We start from the raw sequence: 20,843 nt of genomic DNA, 5'->3' as shown, positions 1-20,843 counted from the left end.
TTAAATAGTGTCTTGGTGGAGAGGAGTGCTGGAAAGAATTCCAGAGCTATGGCCCATTAGGCTGAAGGTCTGGCTGCCAATAGCAGGGCAAGAAAGTGGAGAAAGTGGAGAATACACAAGATCCCTTCAAATCTTTTCATCTTGCACTCATTAGGACAAATTGCAAGAATACCAATGTTAGGGGAAACAACAAACATTATACTGTATTCAAAGAGGGTGCAGATTGGTTGGAAAGTGGACTCTGATTGGTAGAGGCATTGCCACAGAGAACACACAAGTTAATGGTGACTGATAGTTAACCACCAAGGAATGTCTGAAATTTAAACCAGGCAGTTTGACTCGATCAAGACCCTGTGGAATGAAATCAGCAAACGGTTATTCCTTATTTCACATGTTCTTTGTCTGCAAAGAACAGGACCCTGTGTATTAATATATGTAGCTTCCAGTAGGCCCAACTGAGAACCTTAAATTGGTTACTGCATAATTTTTAATCACACTGAGGATTACTTAGCAAATGTTGTCAATTAACTACCAATCATCATCAACTGGTGAATTCTCCATGGGAACACCACTACCAGAGTCCACTTTCCAACAAATCAATACCCTCTTGCCATTCAGTACAAAGTTGTTGTTTCCCCTGACACTGGTATTCTTGCAATTGACCTGAGAGAAAGATGAAAAGCTTTGACAAAATGTCTTTTTACAACAATACTCGCATTCTGTACCATCAAATGACAATTAATAACAAGTACTTATGATGGTTTCAGCAAAACATACACTGAGATTGAGGCAGAGGCAGGTAATTTTGAGGAGGTGGAAGTAGACAGTTTGATAAAAGAGGAATTAAAAGAATCAGCAATGAGGTAGAACTGGGTATCATGGGCATACGTGTGGAACCTGATGTTGTCTTTGGGCGACATCACCAAGTAACACTATACTAATTTAAAAAAAAGAGGGGCCAAGGAATGATTCTGAGGGACACCAGAAGTAACTATATTGGGTTGGGAAAGCAAGTCATTGTATGAGATATTATAGCTACAACTGGATAGGCAAGAGCAGTGTCACTCAGATGGACACTGTACAGGTGTGATGGAGGAGGATGGTGTGATCAACTTTGTCAAAAGCTACAAACAGGTCAGGATGGGATAGCAGCAGAAAAGAATGTATATGCACCTGAGGATTATCCTCTACATATTTACATACCTCTTGATCCAGATTATATTCTTGACTTGAATTTAGAGCCAGTTTTACAGTCAAATAATTCCCACTTTTTACTGCATCACGCAACATACCTACAACATGAACAGATTTATAAAATCAAGCAGAAATACATTTAATCCATTAGTCTCACATTTGCACTTGACTAGCTTAATTACATTAAAATTCTCAGTAAATTAAAGATGATAAGAAATTGGGGCTTTAGGAACGTGATGAACAACTCGGTGCTTATACAAAGGACAATGCAATTGGGCTTGTTAGCACTGTCATTTCCAATGGGCATGCTCATGTTCAAGTCATAATTATCAAAAATAATTTGCATTCCTCACTTGGTGTGAACACCTTTAATGGTTCATTTTCCTCATTGTGGTGGCGCCTGTGCACAAAAAGCAGGACAATTCCAAATCAGCCAATTACCACCCCATCAGTTTACCCTCAGTTCATAAAAATGATGGAAAGTGTTGGCAACAGTGCCGTCAAACAGCACTTGCTCACCAAATACCTGCTCATATTCAGCTTGGGTTTCACCAGGGGTATGCATTACAGCTTTAGCTCAAACATGAATAAAACAGCTGAACTCAGAAGTGAAGCGAGTGACAGCCCTTGACAGAGTGCATCAAGGCAGCAATTGTTCAAACGTGACATCATGGAGCCTGAGCAAAACTGAAGCCAATGGGAATCAGGAGAAAACTCCACTGGTCAGAATCATACTCAGCACAAAGAAAGATGATTGTTGGAGGTCAATCATCTCAACCTCAGGACATTGTTGCAGGTGTTCCTCAGGATAGTGTACTAGGCCCAACTATTTTCAGCTGCTTCATCAATAAGTTTTCCTTCATCAGAATGTAAGAAGTGGGAATATTGATGGTTGCAATGTTCAGCAACAATCATGACTCCTTTGATATTGAAGCAGTCTGTGACCATATGCAAAAAGGCCTGGACAACATTCAGCTTGGGCTTCAAGTGGCAAATAATATTTACACCATACAAATGCCAGGCAATGACCATCTCCAACAAGAGAATCTAAACATCTGTCCATAACATTCAATGCAATTGCCATCACTGGATCCCCCAGTATCTTGAGGATTAAGAAATTGAACTGGACCAGCCATATAAACGGAGCTGCTACAAGAGGTCAATGACTGGGAACTCTGGATCAAATAACTCCCCCGTCCCCCAAGTCTGTTCAACATCTACCAGGCACAAGTCAAGAGTGTGAAGGAATATTTTCCACTTGTCTCAATGAATGTTGGTCCAACAGGTTCAACGCCATCAATGGGTGATTGGTACCACCTCAAACATACATTCCCTCCACCATTGAAGCACAGCTTCAGTAGAGCAGCAGCAAGATGTACCATATACAAGATGAACTGCAGCAACTTGCCACATACCTTTCAACAACATTCTCTAAACCTATGTTCCCTACCACCTGAAAGGGCATGGACAGCAAATGAAAAGGAACACTGCCAGTTGCAAGCTCCCTTCCAAGTCACGCATTACCCTGTCGAGGAGCTATCATTGCTGGATCAAAATTCTGCAACTTCCTACCTAACAGTGCTGTGGGAGTTCCTGAACCAGATGGATTACGGGAGCGGCCTCAAAAAGGCAACTTACAATCACCTTCTCAAGGGCAATTAGGACTGGACTTGCTAGCAACACCCACAAGCTACGAACGAAATAAATAAATATATTTTAATTAAAATGATCAAATAATTTGGCCTACACTCACCATCTGATTTGAAATAGAACATATCAATTCCCTTAGTAAGCTGAAAATGTACTTCAAGCTGAAGTGGCATGAGCCTGCTTCAGCAACATCACACAATTCTAACATTGTTTGATATTTGAAGCAAGGTTAAAGAAAACAACTCTAAATCTTCTTTTATTTAGACATCTACAAAACAGTATTTGAGGTTGGAGACACTTGTCTATATGGATAAATATTAGTCATGCTCTATATTTACATTGATTTTTTTAATTGTAAAGGAGAACTTGTATAGTAGTAATGATCTACTTAAATTTTATGGCTTTATGTAATCAATTCAAGGGTTAATGGCAAGTTCAAGAATGCACATAATCATTGTTTGATGTCTACTATTTTAAGCATTGCTATCTCCAATTATCAAAATAAGATACCGACCTCTGGTCAAACTCCCACATTTTCAACTAAAGCAGAAAAATAGTTTTTGTATAACTACTCAAGGAATGATATAATTCTTTACACGACGCCATAGCAGAACCAAAAGATTTTAAAATAAGTATATGAACTGATTTTAAAAACTTATGCCGGTCTCTACATTTCATTATTTATCTCAATTTTTATGGATGCCACATATCCAGACTATAATTCATATAAGCATTAGCAAATTCCCAAAATTAATTTCCGATTATAACCTATAATTCAAATGGGACTTTGTAATTACAAGTTCACTATTGATTGTTATGCAAAGTATAGCTCAACCAAATTACTCAAGCATAATGATTTTACAAGTGGCCTCTAAGGCTTAACTTATTTAAAAATAGACAAAGTAATTTCATTGACACTCACTATTAGATATTGTTTTTGGTGCAGAAATCAAGTCATCGTTTTCATCCAAGTGTTTTTGAAAATCTTCCAATGTCATCCAATCAAGCTGTAGGTCCACACCCAACTTCAGCATTTCCTGTTTTCCATCTAAATATTAAAAATGGTTAAGATTAAAATTAACAGCTCTAATGTAACAAAAATGGACCTTCGCATTACTGTACAAGGTATCTGAAGTTTCATGACCAATAAAGAGAAGCTGTTGCTAAAGCTAACAGGGTATTAGATTGTGTTTGAGTCCAGCAAAATTAAGGGCAAAGTTCCATCATTATACAGGTCTTTGCGCAAGCCACACCTTCAGTATTGTGCCAGATTTGGTCCTCTCGCATTGAACACTTTTTCCAAGTATCGTGCACTGATGGCGAACTATGAGAATGATTCCTGGTTTAAATAACCTCAAATAGGCTTAAGAGCTCGATCTATTTGCTCATGAGCAGTGTAGACTTGGAGGTGACCCAATAGTTGTTGACAGAATGCTGGATTGCATGCCTGTTGATACATTACTCCAATTTTATGGAATTGAGACATCCAGGAAACATGTGTTGAGCTAACAGATATATTCAAAACCTGTCCAGGAATATAAGTTTTGTTCTCCCACATTGGCTGAGTTTTCCATTTTTCCCAGAAGATTAAATGACTGTGGGGGCTGGCAGGAGATATCTGATCATAAAAACCAACCATGAAATCATAGTGATTATAAATACATAGAAATAATGTAGAATTAAGCCATACTTATGGGGATTGACTGACACAGTGGTAATGCCACAGGACCAGCAATCCAAAAGTCCAGGCTAATGCGCTGGGGACATGGGTTCCACCATGGGAGCTGGTGGAATTTAAATTCAACAAAAAAATCTGGGAATTAAAAGCTAGTCTTGGTAATAGTGACAGTGGCAGCATTTGACAGTGTGGCATCAAGAAACCATAGCAAAGCTGGAGTCAACGGGAATCAGAGAAAACACTCTATTGCTTCAAGACATAACTAGCACAAAGAAATAGTTGTGGCTGTTGGAGGTCAGTCACCTCAGTCCCAGGACATCACTGCAGAGGTTTCTCAGGGTTGTGTTCTAGGCCCAACTATTTTCAGCTGCTTCATCAATGACCTCCCCCCCCCCCCCCCCCCCATATAAGGTCAGAAGTATGATGTTCACTGATGATTGCACAATATTCTGCACCGTCTTCAGGTACAGAAGTAGTCCATGCCCTTGTGCAGAAAGACCTGAACAACATTCTGGCTTGGGCTGGAAAGTGGCAAATAACATTCATACCACACAACTGCCAGCCTATGACCATCTCCAACAAGAGAAAATCTAACGAACTCCCCTTAACATTCAATGGCATTACCGCTACTGAATCCCCATTATTAACATCCTGGAGGGTTACCATTGACCAGACACTTAACTGGATTACCTATATAAATATTGTGACTACAATAGCAGGTCAAAGGCTAGGAATCCTGTGTCAAATACCTCACCTCCTGACTCCCCACAGCCTGTCCATCATCTACCAAGCACAAATCAGGAGTATGACTGAATACTCTGCTGGATGAATGTAGCTCCAACAACACACAAGGAGCTCATGCCATCCAGGACAAAGCAGCCGCTTGATTGGCACCCCATTCACCACTGATGCACGATGGCAGCAATGAGTACCTTCTACAAGATGTAGTGTAGTAACTCATCAAGGCTCCTTCTTCCGCACTTTACAAACCCCCAACCTATACCATTTAGAATAAGGGAAGCAGATGCACAGGAACACCATCATCCACAGTTCTCCTCTAAGCCACATACCATCTTGACTTGGGAGTATATTCGCCATTCGTTGCTGGGTCAAATCCTGGAACTTTCTTTCTAAAAGCACTGTGGGTATACTTACACCACATTGACTGTAGCAATTAAGAATGGGTAATAAATGCTGGTCTAGTGACAAAAACACTACACCACTGCCTCTAAAGAGACCCAGGATAATGCTCTGGGGACCTGGGCTCGAATCCTACCATGGCAGATGGTAAAATTTGAATTCAATGAAAATCTGCAATTACAAGTCTACTGATGACCACGAAACCATTGTCAATTGTTGCAATAACTCATCTGGTTCACTAATGCCCTTGAGGGAAGGAAATCTGGCATCCTTACCTGGTCTGGCCTACTTGTGACTCCAGACCCACAGCAGTGCGGTTGACTCTTAAATGCCCTCTGAAATGGCATTGCAAAGCCACTCAGTTCAAGGGCAATTAGGGTTAGGCAATAAATGCTGGCTCAGGCAGCGACCCCCACATCTCATGAATTAATAGAAAATAATCCGAAGGATGAAAGGCTGATAGGTCAGTCATTTCATAAAATGGCTTTTCTCAGCAACAAATACAAAATTATGCATACCTGGATTCTCCTCAGTCTGAGACATAGTATCGAGAACCTCTTGGGTTTCTTCAATTGCATTCTGCACTCTGGAATCATTATCCTCTTTTGTACTTTTATCTTTTTGTACCTGCTTCTTCCCTTTAGTTTTGTTCTCCTCAAATTTAGAATCATGGGAAATTGTGTCTTCTTTATTCTCCCTGTCCTCATCATTTGCATCAGAGAAGGGAATCAGGAATTTGTCGAAAAGACCCTTTATCTCACGATCGCCTATAAAGCAAATGGACAGAAACAGAGTAAGTAGGCAATACTAATTGAGTGAGGTGAGGACACTATGCCTCAACTCAGTCAGCCATTAACTTAGCCGCAGCCTAGTGCAAAAGAAGGCCATTTGTCCCATTGAGATTGCACTGACCACAATCCCACCAGGCCCTATTCCCATAACCCCACATACAAAGAACAATACAGCACAGGAACAGGCCCTTCGGCCCTCCAAGCCCGCGCCACTCCCTGGTCCAAACTAGACATTCTTTTGTATCCCTCCATTCCCACTCCGTTCATGTGGCTATCTAGATAAGTCTTAAACGTTCCCAGTGTGTCCGCCTCCACCACCTTGCCCGGCAGCGCATTCCAGGCCCCCACCACCCTCTGTAAAATACGTCCTTCTGATATCCGTGTTAAACCTCCCCCCCGACTCTATGACCCCTCGTGAATGTCACCACCGACCTGGGAAAAAGCTTCCCACCGGTAACCCTATCTATGCCTTTCATAATTTTATACACCTCTATTAGGTCACCCCTCATCCTCCGTCTTTCCAGTGAGAACAACCCCAGTTAACCCAATCTCTCCTCAAAACTAAGCCCTTCCATACCAGGCAACATCCTGGTAAACCTCCTCTGCACTCTCTCTAAAGCCTCCACGTCCTTCTGGTAGTGTGGCGACCAGAACTGGGCGCAGTATTCCAAATGCGGCCGAACCAACGTTCTGTACAACTGCAATATCAGACCCCAACTTTTATACTCTATGCCCCGTCCTATAAAGGCAAGCATGCCATATGCCTTCTTCACTACCTTCTCCACTTGAGACGTCACCTTCAAGGATCTGTGGACTTGCACACCCAGGTCCCTCTGCATATCTACACCCTTTATGGTTCTGCCATTTATCATATAGCTCCCCCCTACGTTAGTTCTACCAAAATGCATCACTTCGCATTTATCTGGATTGAACTCCATCTGCCATTTCTTTGCCCAAATTTCCAGCCTATCTATATCCTTCTGTAGCCTCTGACAATGCCCCTCACTATCTGCAAGTCCAGCCATTTTCGTGTCATCCGCAAACTTACTGATCACCCCAGTTACACCTTCTTCCAGATCGTTTATATAAATCACAAACAGCAGAGGTCCCAATACAGAGCCCTGCGGAACACCACTAGTCACAGGCATCCAGCCGGAAAAAGACCCTTCCACTACCACCCTCTGTCTTCTGTGACCAAGCCAGTTCTCCACCCATCTAGCCACCTCCCCCTTTATCCCATGAGATCCAACCTTTTGCACCAACCTACCATGAGGGACTTTGTCAAACACTTTACTAAAGTCCATATAGATGACATCCACGGCCCTTCCCTCGTCAACCATTCTAGTCACTTCTTCAAAAAACTCCACCAGGTTAGTGAGGCATGACCTCCCTCTCTCAAAACCATGCTGACTATCGTTTATGAGTTTATTCCTTTCTAAATGCGCATACATCCTATCTCTAAGAATCTTCTCCAACAACTTCCCGACCACGGACGTCAAGCTCACCGGCCTATAATTTCCTGGGTTATCCTTCCTACCCTTCTTAAATAACGGGACCACATTAGCTATCCTCCAGTCCTCTGGGACCTCACCTGTGTCCAGTGACGAGACAAAGATTTGCGTCAGAGGCCCAGCGATTTCATCTCTCGTCTCCCTGAGCAGCCTGGGATAGATTCCATCAGGCCCTGGGGATTTGTCAGTCTTTATATTCCCTAAAAAACCTAACACTTCCTCCCTTGTAATGGAGATTTTCTCTAATGGGTCAACACACCCCTCCGAGACACTCCCAGTCAACACATCCCTCTCCTTTGTGAATACAGACGCAAAGTATTCATTTAGGATCTCCCCTACTTCTTTGGGCTCTAAGCATAATTCCCCACTTTTGTCCCCGAGAGGTCCGATTTTTTCCCTGACAACCCTTTTGCTCCTAACGTATGAATAAAATGCCTTGGGAATCTCCTTAATCCTGTCTGCCAAGGACATTTCGTGACCCCTTGTTGCCCTTCTAATTCCTCGTTTGAGTTCTTTCCTACTTTCTTTGTATTCCTCCAGAGCTCCCTCCGTTTTTAGCTGCCTGGACCTAACGTACGCCACTCTTTTCTTAATGACCAATCGCTCAATTTCCCTGGTTATCGACAGTTCTCGAATCCTACCCTTCCTATCCTCCTTTTTTACAGGCACATGCCTATCCTGCAGCCCTAACAACTGTTCCTTAAAAGACTCCCACATGCCAGATATGGATTTACCCTCAAACAGCCTCTCCCAATCAACAGCTGCCAAATTCTGCCTAATCCCACTAAAGTTAGCCTTCCCCAATCCAACACCTTACCCTTGGGACACCACTCATCCTTTTCCATCACTATCCTAAAGCTAACAGAATTGTGGTCACTATTTGCCACATGTTCCCCTACCAAAACTTTGAAGACCTGACCGGGCTCATTCCCCAGTACCAGGTCAAGTATAGCCCCCTCTCTAGTCGGGCTATCTACATATTGTTCCAAAGAACCTTCCTGTATGCATTTTACAAATTCCTCCCCATTCAGACTCCCAGCCCTACGCGATTTCCAGTCTATACCAGGGAAATTGAAGTCTCCCACTACAACAACCCTATATCTCCTGGCATATCCGTTCTTCCACTTCCCTTGGGCTGTTGGGGGGCCTGTAGTATACCCCCAACATAGTGACTGCGCCCTTCCTGTTTCTGAGCTCCACCCACAGTGACTCGTTACACGACCCCTCTGAATTGTCCTCCCTCTGCACCGCTGTAATATGCATATCACATATTTGCATTGCTAATCCCTTGACACTAAGGGTCAATTTAGCATGGCCAATAACCTAATCTGCACATCTTTGGACTGTGGGAGGAAACTGGGGCACCCAGAGGAAACCCACGCAGACATGGGGAGAATGTGCAAACTCCACACAGACCGTGATCTGAGGCTGGAATTGAACCTTGGCACTGAGAGGCAGCAGTGCTAACCACTGTGTCACCGTCTTTCAGGTGTTGTTTTCTCTGGTGACTAGTTACCCTGAGAAATCCACATGCAGCTGAGTTTAAGACAACATTATACCACTGTTATGATGATTCAGATGAGGAGTTACTAAACCATGTAGCTCCTTGTGGTAACAATTTTTCTGAACTGTTTTCTGGTATCGCAATTTTCCCAACAGAGTCCTGTGAATCTTGGACTTGAAAATTTTTATCGTGTTCAAAGAGTCAATGAGCCGCCCAATTAACATGCCTGTTTCCCACTTTCTAAAGTGGAGGAGGAAGAGAAACAAAGGCTGACATTCCAGGAAGAAAGATACCCTGGGAGATCACAACTCACTCATTATTACCCCTCCTCCAACTGAACACCAAGGTCACACCAGGACCTGTTAGAGGATCAGCACATGCAAGAACTTCGCTTCACACAAAGGAGCAACTGGCCAATTTTGAAATTACTCAGACTAGAAGCTGCAGCCTACATCCCACAGAGTGCATCAGTAGAGATTGAGGTCACCAAAAAACATCACTTTTTTTACTTTCTGGCCTCAGGTAGCTCCAATCACACACCAGAGATATCTGCAATGTCAGTAACAAGGTTGAACCTTGAATACATTCATTAACAGGAAAAGATTCCACTCATTAAACATGCAGTATGTCCGTGATGCACCTCAATGCAGAGAATCTGGGAAGCTGCCAGGAGATCATGGGGTGATAATCTTTTACAGTGTCTCGCTTAGAGCTTCACGTAGAGTCAGAAGGAGTTGCTGAACACTTGATTGCTCTCACCTTCAGAATTCCTTCTCCCCCATCAAAAAAAAAGCAAAATAAGATAAGCAGCTCTCAATCATTTGTGACCAATCCCTGAAGGACTGTGATTGCAAAGACTGAGTGTCTGGTGAAATATCAATCAAATGTTAATTTCATTTTCTCCACAATTGCTGCCCGACCTGTTGAGCATTTCCAACATTTTCTGTTTTTATTTCAGATTTCCAGCATCCATAGTATTTTTCTTTTGTAGCTTTGGTATCTAACTAATACTTAGCAGCTGCCCACTGGCAGTGGGTAGGAGGGTGCAAATCATCATCACAACTGTAGAACTATTAGAGTACATGTTTTAGGGTATGAGGGTTGATAGGCTATCAACAAAGGTTAACAGAATTCTAGGATTTCTCAAGGAGGTACAGAATAGGAAAATCAAGAGATAATGATGAGCCTATCAGAATCTTGATGTTTACTATCCTCACTGCAGTTCTTTTGGTTCCCAAGCCTCAAGCCTTAAATCAGTTTTAACATCCTATTTAACCTGTGTTTAAAAAAGCCAACAATTATGTTGACCTTATTTTCATGTAACCTACCACTAAATTCCACTTTCATTACAACAAGCATTTCCACTATTTGGAAAATAAAAGATTCATATGAATCCACATCATTTCATTTATATACAATTCAATTTTTAAACAAATTACACAATAGTATGAATACTTTTAAGTTTTAGAATGGACATATTTGACATTGAAACTTGAGACCATCATAAGAAGGCATGTATCACCTTACATCAGGAGACCATGGGCAAAAGGCATATCCTTTACAATTACTTACTGCGGTCTATACTTTGTTCCTTTTGCCCTTTGCTCACATCCAGCTTATCAGGTACATCTCTGGGTGCTTCACCTTTCTTTCCTAACTTCTCTCGGGAAACAGACTGAAAAATAAAAGTACCTGTCTGTAAATGTTATTTACATTTAGACTGAAAATATGTAATCTATGAAACAATTTTAGTTTTGTTTTAGCTTTAAGAAATTGGCTATTTATTTCTAGACTGTAGAAAACTCAAAAGTTGCCACCATAATAATGAAATGGCCAGTAAATTAGATTCAAAATCATGGCCAGAATTCTCCAGCCAGTCACGTCAGCCGGATTCTCTGGTCCTGCTGCATTGAAATGGAGATTTGGCTGAGCACCAAATTCTCCATCCTCACTGGTAGCGACGGCAGGCCAGAGAATTCAGGCCCATGATTCAAGAGGGCATTTTGGGTTTTTTTTTTAAAAAAGAGAACTCATTCGATAGCTGTTCATAATCTCCAAAGTTAGGGGGGCAGCTCATGTTGCAACATAATCAAAAGGGTAATTTTACCACAGAAACAGGTTTACAAATTGAACACTTTTACTTCAAATTAAATTTGATATTCTCTTCTCCACTTTCTATAAAATCTTCATTCTACGATACATTTCCGACCTATCGTGCTAAAGATAAATTCAGACTGGAGTCAGAAGATGGTAAGCCATGCATCATAAATAGAAAAAAGGTGAGAAAATATTTGCTCTAAATAAACTACATTTACAGTCTTAACTACAGAAAATACCATTCCAAAGTCAGAATCTTCCCCAGTGGGAGTAAAGGACAATTGACCATCACTTTGTATGGTCTTGATTCCAAACAAATCTTAATTTAATCCATAATCTAAGCAATTCTTTTTTGTTAACTAAAAACTTTTGGAAAGCTATTGGATGGTAATAAACATATTGCAATATCATGAGAACACAAGTTGTGAACTCACTCTAAATTAGTTGAAGTTTGTAGAAGGTGGAAGCAAGAAATAATTGAGAGAAGGATACTGAAGACATTAGTTGTTTGGATGATAAAAGCAAGCATTATAAATCCAACAGTTGAGATTGAGATAAAGGCAAAAGTAGATATTTCAGAGCAGTGTTGGTCACAGATAAGGGGATGAAAACATACCAAGGTTGACTAGGTGGATGGAACAGTTGAAGTAAGTTTTTTTTAAATTCTGGGATGTGGGCTTCGCTGGCTAGGCCAGCATTTATTGCCCATCCCTAGTTGCCCTTCAGGTGGTGGTGGTGAGCTGCCATCTTGAACCGCTGCAGTGCGGAAAGAGAAGATTTACAACTGCCCATTTCTTGCTCAAAAGCAATGACAGAAAAAAGGTGATCAAAAAGAGAACTTTTCGCTGGACACCTCACATATCATTCAATACAGGAAAAACACTATTAAATAATGGTTTAATAAAGCTACTCCTAACTAGTGTAAATGAGCACAGTAATTAAAGAACAATAGTATCATTAAGATCTTAAGCCAATATTTCAACATAAAACCAAGTTTGAAGAAAAATATTAGATCAACTGAGTGATAATTTTCATTAGTCAACATTCACCAATGTTGTCATCCCACTTGTTAAGTTTTTCATTCAACTTATTTAAGTATATCAAATTTATGAAGTCAGCTTTACACATCCATTTGGGATTGATGATTTAAGCAGGCACATGAAAGCCTATACTGTATCCTAATTATTGACTCAAAATTTAGAACTATATCCCCAGAACACGCATCTGGCAGTTATATACTTTGTTTAAAAATTGATCATGGGGAATAGAAAAAACTTACAGGAATGCTTTTTACACTAATTAGCCAAGACTGGTCAAACACTTGTGGTTTTACATACATGAAATCAAGATCATACGAAGTGAGTAAATAAATCAGCAGATAATTGGACCTGCATGCAGACAACCCCCATTTTAAAGATATAGGCCTGAATTTTCCATTTGTGGCCGTTAACGTATTATTACGTTGCCTGGCCAATTAATAGCTATCCAGCATGAAATGCGCTGTAAAAGGATGCAGGAGGGTGGGGGGGGTGCGTGCCGGGAAAAGGGAACATGCAGGCTGGTGCTTCCAACATGCTCTCTCTTGGGAGTCAGCCACAGTGGAGTGGTCCCAGGGAACTGCTGGCTTGTAAAATATAAATAAATGAATGTAAAAACTAAGCCACGAGTGTCTAGGCAGCACAATCATGCACAGACCTCAGCCCAAAGACATTTGTGAATTTTATTTGAGCCCTAAAATTTGGATGAATTAAAATGAAGAATGGCATTGATGAGTGCATATGTTTCAAGGGTTTTTATGATATGCTAATTAACATAGCAGCAGGAAAATGTGTTAATCTAAGTAACTAGGAGGTTGAACAATGGTGGATAGAAATAGGAGTTAGAACTATAAAAAGAAATGAGGTCAAAATGGAGAGAAGAATATAATTTGCACCTATATACTAAAGGGTTCCAAGAGATTATTGCGATATCAAAGGGAAGAAACAGTGCAACCATAGCAGGGTAACTGAGTACAGGGATGGAAGCAGCTACAACCCTAACCACACCCAGCTGGAGAAAGCAGGCTATCCCAAAAGGAAAAAACAAGGTGGTGAAAAAAACTTTTAAAAATAGAGAAGAATCGCTACTGTGAACTGAAGGTTTTCCCAAACTGGAAAATAACCTGTGGGTGGCAACTATATGCTGGATTTAGCTAATGGAGTTACATAATATTGTATATTGTTTAGGAAACTGCATTTTTCAGAGGTCAGAAACACAGCTAGGAATAGAGGTTAACTTCATGAAGTTTAAAGCTTATTTATTAGTGTCACAAGTAGGCTTACATTAACAGTGCAATGAAGTTACTGTGAAAATCCCCTAGTCGCCACACTCTGGCACCTGTTCGGGTACACTGAAGGAGAATTTAGCATGGCCAATGCACCTAACCAGCATGTCTTTCAGACTGTGGGAGGAAACTGGAGCACCTGGAGGAAACCCACGCAGACACGGGGAGTACAAGCAGACTCCGCACAGTGGCGAAAGCCAGCAATCGAATCCTGGTCCCTGGCACTGTGATGCAGCAGTGCTAACCACTGTCACCGTGCCACTCAGATACTGAGTGTGCAGCCATTATTGTAGCTGAGTGTACGGTTGTAGTGTATTGTAGTCTTTCTTGTTGTGTATTTCTTTTAAAAATTAATATTCTTTAATTGATGACTGTTTTGCCCATCTTTCCTCACATTATACCAAATTGAAAATATACACCACTAAGAACCAGTGTTTCCAAGTTACCCTTCTGGATTTTGGGATATCTTTACACTTATCAGCAATTAACTAAATGGATATTGATCACTGTAATTGTACAATCCAATCAGTGATTGCACTTCACTGTCTTCACCAATTAGTTGGGGAAAGGGAGGAGGGAAGAGAGGATCACTTACAAAGCCACAGGTTTACACAGACAATTTCATTTATAAAATGTTTGAATAGAAATCTATATGGGAGATAGCAGATAGGAAGTGTGCAGAGATTTTACTTTGACACATACAATACAGATTTTACTGGGAACACCATGTGGAGGTTCCCCTCCAAGTCACACACCACCTTGACTTAGAACCTTTCCTTTATTGTTGCTGGAGCAAAATCTTAGAAATCCCTGCATTGGAGCATCATGGATGTACATGTGGCATGCAACGGTTCAAGAAGGCAACTCATCACCACCTTCTGAAGGTATATTAGCAATGGGCAATAAATGCTGGACTTGACAGCAACAAGCACATCTAAAGAACAAAAATATTTTTAAAATTCTTAAGAATTTCATAGCAATAATTTATGTTTGATAATCTAGCCCTCTGCTGACTAAATCTGGATTATTGCTGTGTATACATTTGGGGTTGGGGGGGGCGGAAAGAGAAAGAAGTCAAGTTAGACAAAGAATGATCTTTACAAAGAACCTTGCAAACTGGATGAATGCACCACCAAAGATGATGATCCACACCTCCAGAGCAAGATCCATCATGGATGTTTATGTTTGCCACTGCCCTCTTAGTGCATGGTACCCGAAGAGAGAAAGAGATATATTAGGAAGATAGTTGATTCAAATATGCTCTTGTCCAGTTTATGAAATGACCATACGAACAAATACTCAACATCTGATCCAAGCCATTTTACTATTAAGTTTATACACCTGAAATTGCCATGTCCCCAACAGATATCCTCAGTTATACTTCCACTGAGAATCACAGGAAAACTGTTAGCTGTAAAAACCCATCTATTCTCCATGCCTTCACACCTCAATCTTATTTCATTTGGTTCAAGACCTGAGAATGGTCGAGTCAGCATTGAGTCATAACTAAATCCAGAACCATTCCTGGTCTGAATTAATATTGTTTGTTTAGAGCCAATAAGGCAGTGTATTTTTATGTATCTAAATCACACTACAGCTTTAAAAGACCCAGTTGGAGGACATTCCACTACATTAGAAAATGAGCAAATGGAACTTCAGCTTATTTCTGCTAGTAAAATTTCCTCAAAATTCATGGACAGAATCCAAAACTCTATGCTTACTTGGGTTGGGGGTTTAACTGCTTCCAGTTTCTCCTCCGTATTTGTTGCAGAGTAGTTTGGTTTGTCTGTCTTCACATTTTCTTTACTAACTTCAGAATCCAACCTTAACTTGTCAAAGAGACTTGGCTCAGCAAATTGGGGTAGCTGTCCAGAAGTTGTTACACTAGATTCAGAACCTTGAACCACTGTCTCAGCTCCAGACCGAGGAGAACCATCAGTCGCATTATGTATTTTGTTCAATTTTATCATCAAGTTTTTCACAGAATCAGGTTTAGTAATGGTACTGTTTTCACCATCTCCTGACCTTCTGCCTTTGGCCTCCACCTGAAATTTTGGAACTTTGCATTCAGTCCCATCTGATTTCACAGATGACATATACTCTTTACGCTTTTCTTGACTTTTGTGTTTCTTATTATGACTGCTATTCTCCTTATTTATATTTTTCTTCTCTGAATAATCATCTTTTTGACTCTTTTTCTGTAACTTCATCTCCTGCTTGGAATTATCCATTTTGTCCCTCTTTTTTTTCTTTTTCTTTATCTTAAGCTCCAAGTCATCTTCATCTGAGCTATCCAGAGATCTTTTTGGTGTCGCCATCATGTCATGTCTTGCTAGTCCCTTAGCTGTTTTCTCAAATGTTGGATCATTAGAATCCACACTTTTTCGTTCTTTGCTTTCACCAGGGCTTAGAGATTCTGATAAGTCAACCTGTGTGACAGGTTCCAATAAAGACCTCTGCGTATTAACATGTTTTTTCTTCAGTTTCTTAGGTTCAGTTGAACTCCTTTTCTTTACTTTACCATCTTCAGAGCTCTCTCTCACATTTTCTGCTAAGTTGTCTCTCAGTTCTTCACTATTTGACCTGCTGGATTTAGATTTTTTTTCTGTTTTAGGGCTGTCATATTTCATGTCCAGCTCAATTTTAGATTTTTTCTTCTTTTTCACCTTTTGTGGAGAGGTTTCTTTCGCTCCTCCATAATCATCAGACTCATCTTCAAAAATATCTTTGTCTAAGGTAAGCTTCTGAAACGAAAAGTAGGCACTGATGAGATGAGATAGCAAAAGCATCCAATAAATGAAATGATTGCGCAAGAAATAATTACAGCTTCAAGGAACTTGTGACATTCTAGCTAAAGAGGTTTAATAACATGGACAACTAATTATCTTTATTCCAGTGTCCTTTACATTATTAAATGCATAGTCAGCTTGGCTCAGCTGAGAATACACTCATCTCAGTTAGAAGATTGCAAGTTGAAACTTATCTACTGACTTAAACATGTAATCTAGGCTGATACATTGTGGTTTAATAAAGTTAACAGAATTAATTCAGTAACTATGAAAGGAAAATAATTATTAGCATAAACAGAAAATGCAGCAAACGAGATCAGGTTGGCAGGCTCTGGTGAGAGAAACAAAGTTAACGTTTGCAGTCTTTGCAAAACTGGGAAGTTAGAAATGCAACAGATCTTGGGTAAGGGGGTAGGGTAAAAAGAACAGTGAGGGAATGTCTGTGATAGGATGGAAGACTGAAGAGATTAAATGATAAGGTACAAAGCCAATGGGAGTGCTAATGGGACAACTAAAGAAACACTAGGTGAATGTGAAGGACAGGATAGCAGCTGTCCAAATGCAAAACAAAAGGATTAATTAAGAGAAACAAAAACTAGTAATAAAACAAAATCAAGGTTTTTGCTTGTTGAATTCAATGTCAAGTCCAGAAGGCTGTAAAGTGCCCAAAGGAGGAGGTGCTGTTCCTCACACTTGAGATTGAGCTTCACTGGAACACTGCAACAGGCCAAGGGCAGAAAGGTCAGAGTGGGAGCACATTTGGAAATGTTTTTGGGGCCTTGGCGGGTGAGAAGAGAGGATGTAAAAGGGAAGGTGTTGCATCTCCTGCATTTGCATGGAAAAGGTGTCATAGGAAATAAGAGTGTTGGAGGTAACTGAGGAGTGGTCTCAGAAGGAATAGGTCCTTTGGAATGCTGAAAGAGGAGGAGATGATGTGTTTAGTAATGGCATCATACTGGAAGAGGCAGAAATGGCAGAAGATGATCCACTGAACAAAGAGGCAGGTGGAATGAAGGAAAGGGCCTATTGTAGTTCTGGGAGGGAGGGGACGGGTAAGAGCAAAAGTGCGTGAAATAGAACTGACATAGTTGAGGGTCCTATTAGCCATGGTTAGGTTTGGGGAGAGGGACTGAAATTCTCAATCAAGTGTTTCTAGCATTTTCTCTTTTTCTTTTGAATTTCCAACATCCGAATTGAGCAGCATATTATATCAATTTCATTTGTTAAAATATAAAACTACAGAAGAATACAAAGCAGGATATAAAGCATGATGGCATAGGAGGCCAGAGTACAAAAAGGAGTGGGAGCTGAATGGGTCCAGTTTAAGTATTACTAAATTACTAGTACGATCAGAATTAGTCTGAAGAGGACGTAGCAGAAGAAAATAACGGAAACAAGATCAGCACCAACAAGGTATTGAGTCAAGGAGCCAAGATATAGAATAAACTGAACGATAATTACAAAGTGAGAGGCTTTTGGTATTAAATTATGTTATGATTTAAGTTTTATTTCAAATACATTTTGAGTGTTCGATCGGAAAGCCTGGAGATGAATTAACATGACATGATTGGTGTGAACTTTGCAAGCTTGTTTTCCTATCTAGATCAAAGTCTTAAGTTTATTTCTTGTAAGCTCAGCTAGTCAACGAATAAATAGAGGTGTAAGGGATTCCTCAGTCTTGTAAAATGCTCATCCTTTGCCACGTGGGAACTCCAGGATGCTTCTTGTGTCCTGAATAGACACATGTGCAGGCATTGCCATCAGCTAGAGGAGCCCAAGCTCTTGATTTCAGAGCTTGAGGCTGATGTCATTGCAATGTACCCAAGGTTGAGAGCTACATGGTAGCATGTTTCTGGAGATATTCACACCACAGCCTAAGCGTGTGCAAGCAGGGAAGATTGAGTGACCACTAGACAGATCAAGAGGACAGACAGGCAATGCAGGAATCCCAAGTGCATTTTGCTTTCCAACACATTCAGTTTGAATACTGGAAAATGCAATTGTTCCAGCAGAGTACAAGAGCCAAATCCATAGCACCACTGGTTGCCCAGTTGTACAAAGCAAGGTCAGAAAACAATAGTCTTAGGTGAGTCAATAATTAGGGGAATGGACAGGCACTTCTGATTGCAAACATGATCCCAGGATGATGTTGGCTCCTTGGTGCTGGGATCAAAGATACCACTAAGCATCTACACATGGACACGTTGTTCCAAGAAGCATACCCTTAGGCTAGGCACTTCAGATTTGGATCAGTGGTCAGAGATAGGAGGGTGTGGCTGTGAGGGAAGAATGTATGGGGATCCAGAAGGTGGAGGAGCTTCAGCCCATGGGGTCTGTTCCACCATTCAAGCAGATCATGGCTGATCATTCACTCATAGCATTTTTCACCACTTCTCCATATCCATTGATATTGTTTGTATTCAGCAATTTATCAATTTCTGTCTTGAATGTGTTCAATATTTGCACTTCTACAGCCCTCTGGAGTAAAAAATTCCAAAGATTCACCATCCTCAGTGAAGAAAGTCCTCCTCATTTCAGTCTTAAATGGCCTGTCCCTTATTCTGAGAATGAGTCCCCTGGTTCCAGACTCACTAGCCAGGAGGAACATCCTATTCACACCTACCCTATGATGCCCTTGTAAGAATTTTGTAAGTTTCAATGAGATCACCTCTCATTCTTCAAAACTATACAACAGCAGTAGGGCATCTATACTCCAGTACTCCAATCCTCTTGCAATGAATGCCAACAAGCCATTTGCCTCCTAATGCTTGCTGCACCTACATGCTAGCTTTTAGTATTGAGAAAAAAGGAAGGAGCTGTACTGTTGTGATTGCACTGGGAAATGTGTCCTAGTCAATTTACAACCAGGATTGCAGTTAGGATTTTAAACTAATTTGGGGGGGGGGGGGTTCAGGTAACAATACCCATTGTGTGACAGGAAGGGACAGAGCATACAAACACAAGAATGCACCAGCAAGTAAGGTTAGAGTAGGGAAAAATGGTAAAGACAGAATTAAGGGCTCTCTATCTAAACACACAAAGCATTCATAACAAAGGTCCTCATGTTAAACAATGTCACACACACATTTCACCAGGAGTCACCTGCCCATGTTCAGCAACGGAGGATTGGCTATGTGAACAGGACTATCAACCTGGGCGCCCCAGATCAAGAGATGTGGTGGGAAGCCCAAGAGATCCAATAACATGCTGACCATCATGACTTGCAAGGCTTCTTTGAAGTGGCAGTTGACACTGTCCAGGCTATCCCCTATAGTAGAATCCATTGATGAACCACCAGTGGGAGAAAGAAAAACCCTGACAAGGATTCTACTGAATCCCATGCTTCCTGTAGTTGAAGAAATTCTGTGACTTTAGACCTCCCAGAGGAACCTCTGACTTGGTCTTTGTTGCCGGACAAATCCAGGAAAAATGTTGAGAGCACCACTGGGAACTCTTCATTGCGTTAACTACTGAAGCAAATGCTTTGGTTAGGTCAAATTGTGAAGCTTTGTGGAGTCCAAGAAACTTCAGCACAATCCTGCACCTGCTACAAGTGAGAGTTCTGCAAATTGTCACCTTAAAAGTCAGGACTATTAAGCAAGGTTGTAATCACCCCATACCAATTTACAATCCACCTGACAGTAGATATTCACCACAAAGATCAACTGCTCTCCGGTGCCAGTATTAAATAACAGCTAAATGGGAAACCCAATCACCTCAGTGCCAGAACTAAATTGCCCACCATAGTCATACATGATCTACAGTTTAAAGATGACTACACTGGATTTCCAAATCACATGATCTGCACAGAAGAAACTAGGCCTGTCCTTGAATCTTACCAAAATAAAAACACATATCAAATCATACTAAATCAGCCAAATATGTCACCTTCCATTTATTGGGCACTTCCCATACCCTGACAGCCAGTTTTCTCAAAAAGCCACCACTGACCAATGGAGATCCAACACCAAATCAGCTGTGCCAGTTTGGTCTTCAACAAACTATGGCGGAAGTGTTTGACAACAAAGACCTCAGCAAGTCAACAGTGCAATTGTCATCACAACGCTCCAGAGATACTTGCATCAGTGACACACAAGAGCACCAGAAGAATTCTATCAACAATGCTTCCACCCCATTCTCCGGATTCAATTGGAGAACCAAATGTT

At 40.9% G+C, this 20,843-nt stretch overlaps 1 protein-coding gene across 3 annotated transcripts in view; it reads right to left on the bottom strand.

The window, feature by feature from the left end:
• The window catches only part of mphosph8 (M-phase phosphoprotein 8), a 54,629-nt gene that overhangs the window by 16,507 nt on the left and 17,279 nt on the right, over positions 1–20,843 (bottom strand). For 2 of the 3 annotated variants that reach the window (XM_078222089.1, XM_078222091.1), the window contains 5 exons: positions 15,610–16,632; positions 11,041–11,143; positions 6,181–6,429; positions 3,767–3,892; positions 1,204–1,292 (listed from right to left, as the gene is read on the bottom strand). In XM_078222089.1, the coding sequence (XP_078078215.1) occupies positions 1,204–1,292; positions 3,767–3,892; positions 6,181–6,429; positions 11,041–11,143; positions 15,610–16,632 (1,590 nt within the window). The remainder of the gene's footprint in view (positions 1–1,203; positions 1,293–3,766; positions 3,893–6,180; positions 6,430–11,040; positions 11,144–15,609; positions 16,633–20,843) is intronic. The other variant, XM_078222090.1, reaches the window with a different exon arrangement.

The sequence above is a fragment of the Mustelus asterias genome, chromosome 10 (genome assembly GCF_964213995.1).
Source record: "Mustelus asterias chromosome 10, sMusAst1.hap1.1, whole genome shotgun sequence".
NCBI classification, from domain to species: Eukaryota; Metazoa; Chordata; class Chondrichthyes; order Carcharhiniformes; family Triakidae; genus Mustelus; species Mustelus asterias.
Note: the sequence above shows the minus strand (reverse complement) of the source record. Positions and strands in the feature narration are given on the sequence as shown.